We start from the raw sequence: 7500 nt of genomic DNA on the forward strand, positions 1-7500 counted from the left end.
CTGTCTAGTATAATCCAGAGTGAGTGCGAAGGGGAAGATAAGGTGTGGAGTTTGAGAAGTGAGACCCGAAGTTTTGTAGTGAGAGAGGATTGGAATAGCCAGGTGAAATGAGAAGGGCCAGGGAGTGGGGCGAGGCAGATGAGCTATTGTGTCCGCGGCTTACTCTCCTGCTGGGTGGCACGGCAGGAGATAATGCACTGCCTCTCTATACCAAGTCTGATATGACTTCGGTTTGTTGTGTCACTTTTATAGCGTTTTCCCCCCTCCATGGAACTTTTCACTCTCCTCATCGGCTAAATGTTTTTCTTGCCCTCTTTCTCTGCCTCTTTTTCTCCATCTCTCTCTCTGTTTCTCTCTCTCTCTCTCTATTTCGCTCTCTCTCTCTCTTTCCTCTGAAAGCTACTGAAACAGGCATCATGCTCCTTATCCTGGCTACAGTGCTCACAGCTGTTCTCCTCCAGACAAAAAAAAAAAGCCTAGTCAGTGGGAAAGTGGGGTTGAAAGCCTGGCCCATGTAATCTCAGAAAAAGAGTGCGTCTGACCAGAACACTGTTCTATTATCCTTCAGCCGTTCTGTTTTCTGCCGTATCAAGTCACAGGGCGCTGTTGTTGTTGATGTCGTTGTTCAGTTCCACTGGCAGGGAGGCAATAGCCATCGAATGGATGTGAGGGGAGGGATGCTGCAGCCCCTGCCTATTTGCATGGCTTTAGAGCAGTGCATACATTGTGTCAAAACTCTGTGGTGCCGAGCATCAGCTGTTTGTCTCCAGCACACAGGGACACTTGTAAACAGTCAAACATTCTGTAGTTTGCTCAGCTGTCTCTCGTCCAGTGCGTCGGTAGACCGGTTTTGTAATATCTTCTCAGGCACAGTCTAAAATTGGGCAAAGGGACGAGGAGCGTTTAACTGCTGTTGTAAAGCGAAAATCCATAGCGCCAACTTTATTTCATCTTTGACATTTAACCTTTAAGAAAATTGGAAAGGTGAAATTGAACTTACTTTGTCATGATTAAACAGTGACTTTATGTGGTTCAGTTCAATTTGTTAATTTAGTGGGGGCCTTATTCCAGATCATTGAGTTGATATACGATCAAGGATTCGGTCCCAGGTGTCAGAGATCAGTCTCTGCGATGTGATTGAAATCTCTTTAGTCAGAACGCGGCGTCAGTCTGGGGAAAGATTAATGGGGTTCTCCAGGAATTACAATAATACTGCCATGAGCATGTTGACTACAGAAAGTGCTGACATCACAAGTATTTCTTCCATCCCTCTATCCTCTTGTCTGCATGCAATCTCTCTCTCTCTCTCTCTCTCTCTCTCTCTCTCTCTCTCTCTCTCTCTCTTTTCTTTTTGTGTCTCCATTATGTTAATGATACATGACTGTCCTCTTTTTTCCCCTCTTCTCCCCTTTTTTTCCTGTAGCAATTATTGAACCAACCACACTTATTGAACCCACCACCACTGGTGCTGTGTCAAGCCCAGGTCAGTATACTGTACCCTGCTGGACTCGCCTGAGTGAGGCCGCGGCTCTGTAGTGTACTTGCTCACTAACGTCCAGTAACGTCCACCTCCTCCCGTGCCGTGGCACATTTCCTCTCGGCTGGGATGCCTGCAGGCGTACCGCTTTCTGTGTCTCTCCTTCAATCACGTCTTTCTTTTTTATCCTCCTTTTTTTTTATTGTGCTGCCAGCCCACTCATCGCCCTACTCGCAAGGCTCCTTCCCTCCATCCCTCTGTCCTTCGCTCCCTCGCTCCCTCCCTCCCTCGCAGTGCACTGTGGTGGTCTGGCGTTCTTCTCCCTTCCTGTCCTCTTTACTTTACTGTAATTCTCATTCTCATCAGTGGCTCTGAGTCCAGTGCTCTGGAAGTGCTGGCTGCTTCTCCTCTTCCTCCTCTTCCTCCTGCTTCCCAGCCCCAGTGCCGCTTCGTGCAGTCTGCATGAAGGGCAGGAAAATGATTTTGCCAGTTTATTGTGGTATTGTTCTGTGCAGTGCATTGCCTCCCCCCCTCCCCCCTTCCCCGCCCTCAGCCAGCCCGTACTGCCTATGGAACTGCTGTTGCTGCTGATGTCGCCTTTGTGGTTTGTTTGTTTGTTTGTTTTGTGTTGTGTAGCTTTTAAAACGATTTCTGACCCTTCCCCACCCTCCCCCCAGCCAGGACCACACCCCCCCGTCTTTTCTGTATTTTCTCTCTCTCTCTCTCTCTCTCTCTCTCTCTCTCTCTCTCTCTCTCTCTCTCTCTCTCTCTCTCTCTCTCTCTCTCTCTCTCTCTCTCTCTCTCTATCTATCTATCTATCTATCTATCTATCTATCTATCTATCTATCTCTCTTTCTGTCACTCTTTCTCTCTCTTTAGCTCAATCCTGTGTTGTCTTACTGTAAGAAGCCAGCTGCAGAATGTAATCTCACAGGCCGGTTACATTGCTTGCAATAATGCCCCTTCCTCGTCACGCAGACAGAACAGATCGGGTGGGGCCCTGGGGAGGGAGGGATATTCTAGTGCACGCACTAACTATGCAAGCCCGGCACATTGCATGACAACCTCTGATGGAACGCCCACGATCCCATCGGTGAATCCCAGATCTGATGCCATCTTTAATGCACTCCTGTTTGATTGTGTTTTTTTTTTATTGTCCTGGCCTGCGCAGCTTTCTTACTCCAGATCTGGGCTCTGTTGCCTCCCCCCACCCCACCCCGACCCCGACCCCCTCCAGAATGGGGAATAATTAGCATGTTTTTTTTTTTCTTTCATGGCGCCGCAGAGAATCGGCGCCCGACGCCGGGTAGCCTTTAACTTTTCATTTGACGTGACGCTCACAGCACAAATGACAATTTCATGCCCCAGTGCAATAGAGGCAGTATCAATCACTGCGATAAACTAACTGAGGGTCCCACTGTTCTTGTTTTTATTCCAACTTCCAAAGTGGTATTTATAGTTAATTTTGCACTGTCCTAGATGGCTGGCTTGGCAAAGGAAATTGCTTTACATATCTGGCAACAGGTTCCCCCAACATTTTATTAAGTATGTAAATGAATGAAAAGATGCTGAATTATCTCCTGACATCTCTCTGCTGGATTGAGGTGTGTGTGTGTGTGTGTGTGTGTGTGTGTGTGTGTGAGAGTGTGAGAGAGAGAGAGAGAGAGAGAGAGAGAGAGAGAGAGAGAGAGATGGAGAGCACATTCAGTACATGTGTGTAATTAATGTCAACAAATAGGGAACATTTAGGGATGTGAAGGGAAAAGAAGAGCTTTATGGGCATGGCTTTGGCAAGACAGAAAACAAATACATTTTAATTATAATCGTTAATTATAATTAGTCGAATTATGTGGTTCTCCTTTGGCTGGCTTCCTTCTCTATCTGTGTCAGATGTATCAGCCGAGAAGAAGTACACAGATCAAGGGTAGCAAAATCAAAAGCTGATCAAAACACAAAACGCTTCTGCTTAAAATTATGTTCTCTCTGAGCCTCATCCAGACCACATGTCTCGGGATGAAAATGTCACAGTACTTACTGTACACTGTATATGTATGTATGATTCTAAATGTAAATGTGTGTGTGTGTGTTTGCTTCTGAATGTATTTATGTAATACATCTAGCAGTGAAACGCTGAGAATTCCACACAAGGGAATGTCCCTTCCCTACCTACCTACCCTCCTCTAGTTCCCATAAGGCCACATTGCCAATGCTGTTTCATACGGAGAGTGAACTGAATACCTGTAATGCCTTCCATACCTGTGCATGCCGGGGAGAGAGAGCAGTTCATCTCCAGCATATTCATTCTGCTGTGATTAACTCCCAATGGAGACAATTCCTAATAATGTTTAAGTACTGTAATGTTGCGCTTTGGCTGACACTAGAGGGTCATGTGTGCAGGTTTAGAACCTATACGTAAACAGGAGCTTATGCCTTGTGATTAACACAATATGACATGTGATGAACACAATATGAAATAACACATTCATGAAATAAATCTTGCCAAGTCATTTAATCACAGCAGCACAACGTAGGTAACAAAACGGCAAGACTGAAGGGCATGTGTGACCTGTAGGCTTTCTGCTATCATTCAGCACAGGAAATGGATTTCCTCGCTCACTCTTTCTTTAAGCACATATGGCCGTATTAAAGCCGTTTTGACACGTCCTATTGTAAATTAATGTTCAGTGTGCTATACATTCCCGCATTGCCTTCTGAGCAGAATCAGCAGAGGGCTGTTATATACAGTAGGGGTATTTGTTGGTTTCCTGCCTGCAGAGGCAAAGTGAGTCATTGTCATTCAACTGTGGCACAACAGCCTTTTCACACTTCATACTGTGCGCCCAATTATTGCCTTATTGTTGCCTGTATGTAATCGATGGGGCAGGCAGACAATAGGCTGCATGCTTATTCACCAGTTCAATCCCATGTGCCCTCTCACCTTATGGGGCCTCCAAAGGAGTCTGTAGATTAGTTTAACATTCTTTCTTTATTTAGCTCCTTTCTTTTCCAGTTTCCTTTATTTTTCACTCTATTCTTTCTGCTGTTTCGTTCCCCTGCTCTTTCCTTTTCTTTTTTTCTTCATTCTGCTCTTTCTTTCCTTCTCCTGCTTTCATTCTCTCTTCCTTGCATTCATCTTCTCCTTTTTCGTTCTTTCTTCCTCTTTGTCCTCTGTGTCACTGTCTGTTCATCTTTGGCAGTGCTGCTCTTTCATAAGAAGATGGAGATGTTTGTTGACATCACATAACAAAAACATAAATCCATTTGGTGTGAACCCAGCCCTGACATCGTCCTGAAAAAGTAGCCTCAGCACACCAGGCTCTTTGATAGGTAGATCTCTTTGATATGTGCTCCTCCGAAACTTGCTGCTCTGAAAGAGCGTGCCCATTAAGAGGGCTGAGGTGTGAGGTGTGTCGGAGTTATCCCCTCAGTTCTGGGTCACGTCTCAAGTGACAGCAGAAGTCCTTCAGTTCTAATAAAGCTTTACCGCCAGCATATTTTCCATCACATGGCCTGTTCATTAGGCCAACTGTAGCCATCCATTAGAACGGAATTTGACACAGCCTACGGACGTTTGAGCACCCTCAAAACTTCCATTAATTCACCAGAATGTTAAGAAATTCAAAGCTCATATTGGTGAGGCACTGGTTGTGTAGTGGCTTCTCTCTCCCACAGTCATACAAACAGCTCAATTTCATGTTCGCATCGGCCACCATGCCTAAAAACATCAGGGGTCATTAGGGACTGTTGTGTTTTTGGATAAGAAATTCGCATTGAGAAATGGTCGGCAAAGGAGTAAGCGAGTGGAAGCGTTGCAGCCGAATGAAGCCTCCAGCGCTGGCTGTGCGGGCCTCGGCATAGATTAGTGGCTGTGCTGTGCCTTTGTGCTGTAGCAGAGCCAACTCACGAGGGGAAGGAATGTCAGAACACATGTTTAACTCACCAGCATTCCAGCCGCAGCCAGTTGCTGGTAAACAGTAAATAATAAAAGATGTTAAAGGGCTCATCAGCACTTTTCTTCCTCCTCGCTCCTCTGCTTGCTTCCAGACTTCTTAAGTTAATTCTTTTTTGATTACATCTGTTTGAAATTAGGCAACGTCTAATGGCTTTCCTTACATCACATGGCATATTTAATAACGCTATCCTGAAAATCTCATCAGTTCTACTTCCAGTTTCACTCATCTCACATTTTCATGACTTTGTTTTTATAACCCCTGTGTAGTAACTCACCATGGACCTCCTGCAGTGGCTCTGCTAATATACATACACATATATGGAAATAGTCAGGATCTGTAGTCCATGGACACAAATGGTTAGCTTCAACATAGACTCTGTATGCTGTGTAACAGTCTTGTTTGCTAGGTGAATCTCTCCTGCCCGACAAAAAAGATAATAACAGAACAAAGCAAGCAAAGAAAAAAGGCGAAGAAATCTGCTCTCCGAAATGAAACGATATGAAAACACATGAAAGGCGGTGGGCTGGTTTATTTGTGCTGGCGTGTGTCTGTGTCGGTGCGGATGGCACACTGACTGGAGCAGTCTGCGGTTGCATGTGGGCCATGCTCCGTGCATATTAAAAGGCTGTGCTCGGGTCCAGACATATGGTTGAGCATATGCCACGCGTCCACCTCACTAGAATGCTGATTATTATTGCAAATACCTCCTCTTTCACACCAATGGTGGCTTCAAAGTGAAAAGGAAATTCTCTGTGAGCCCAGGTTGGAAACGTGGGCGCAGGTGTAGTCTGTAGTCTTGTTAAGCTCCAAGTTTGTAGTATGGCTGTCTTTGATTTCTCCTTTGCCATCCGCCTCATAGTGTTTTGCGACCTGCGAATGACAGACGGAGAGTGGTAGGTGTTAGTCATGCTATTTTTAATTGCCTTCTCCATATGCAAATATCACGGATATTGTTGTCTAATAATTGCAGCTAATCTAATGGACACAGTAGGACGGAAATCAGGAAGCCTGGTCTTATTGCTGTGCTTAGACATTGTGTGACAGACAGTACTCGCTGTCCTATTGGACAGCTTTGCAATGCAACACTGATTACAGCACACAAGCTGGGAGATTTTTAATTATGCAGCAACATTGAAAAAAGACTTAAATATTGGCTTTTCTATCCCCTGGGGAGCACTTGTGATGTGAAAATTGTGCTGAAGAACACACATCCCTCCCACTATTCATGGTTTACTGAAGATGTGTTTATTTGTGTATTCATCAAAAAACCTCTTCTCCCACAAAATCTTTTTTTGAAGGCCATCTATCGCTAGAGCATAACTGTTGGAGTTTAACTGAAAAAAGCCAAACGCTTGCCGCTGACAAATTATCAGGATTTGTGTGTTGTTTGTCATCAGTGAAATGTTCCAAGCTTTTACCAAACATTTTAGAATGGGAACTCTAACCGGCTGCTTTGCCGAGGTGCGTTTGTGTTTGTGAAGGTTTTTCTCATTACGGTATCTTTGCTCTGCAGGGACTATGCGTCCCTACTGAAGGTGCTCAGGCATTTTAAATCACCCCAGGCAAAGTCCCTGAATGGATGGCAGAATGATTGGCTTTCATTTTTTTCCTCCCTCTCTCTACCCCTCTCAAAGTAGTTCTGGAAAGACAGGCTCGATGAAGGATGTGGAATTGGTACTAAAGGGTAAACACAGTGACAATAACACTGCCTATGAAACTGCATTTCTCAGCAGAACTGTGACCGTTACGTTATCAGACTCCCCCCACTTTCACCCCCCCCCCCCACACTCCCCCTACAGTAACCGTATTGTGACGCTCAAACCCCTCCTTTTGTTTACGTGGGGAAGATTATGGATCTTTGTTCAGGCTCCCATATGCATTCCATGAGGTGCTGTTGTGTGCATTGTATATTTTTTTCTTTATTATATATATATATATATATATTTTTTTTTTTTTTTTTTTTTTTTTACGATGGGTTATTTATGGCTCTGACGGGAGCGCCTCGCTGCCTCCTTGTGCCGAGTCCTGTCTCCGCTCCTATTTCCCAGCATGCCCTGTGAGGCAGGGCAA

General features: G+C 45.0%; 1 protein-coding gene across 2 annotated transcripts in view; it reads left to right on the forward strand.

The window, feature by feature from the left end:
• Positions 1-7500, forward strand: part of negr1 (neuronal growth regulator 1) — a 114459-nt gene that overhangs the window by 74722 nt on the left and 32237 nt on the right. Inside the window, exon 7 of one of the 2 annotated variants that reach the window (XM_042057120.1) lies at positions 1424-1483. The exons of the other annotated variant lie outside the window; for it this stretch is intronic. Coding sequence (XP_041913054.1) covers positions 1424-1483 — 60 coding nt within the window. The remainder of the gene's footprint in view (positions 1-1423; positions 1484-7500) is intronic. 2 annotated transcript variants of the gene reach the window in all.

The sequence above is a fragment of the Alosa sapidissima genome, chromosome 12, assembly GCF_018492685.1.
Source record: "Alosa sapidissima isolate fAloSap1 chromosome 12, fAloSap1.pri, whole genome shotgun sequence".
NCBI lineage: Eukaryota > Metazoa > Chordata > Actinopteri > Clupeiformes > Clupeidae > Alosa > Alosa sapidissima.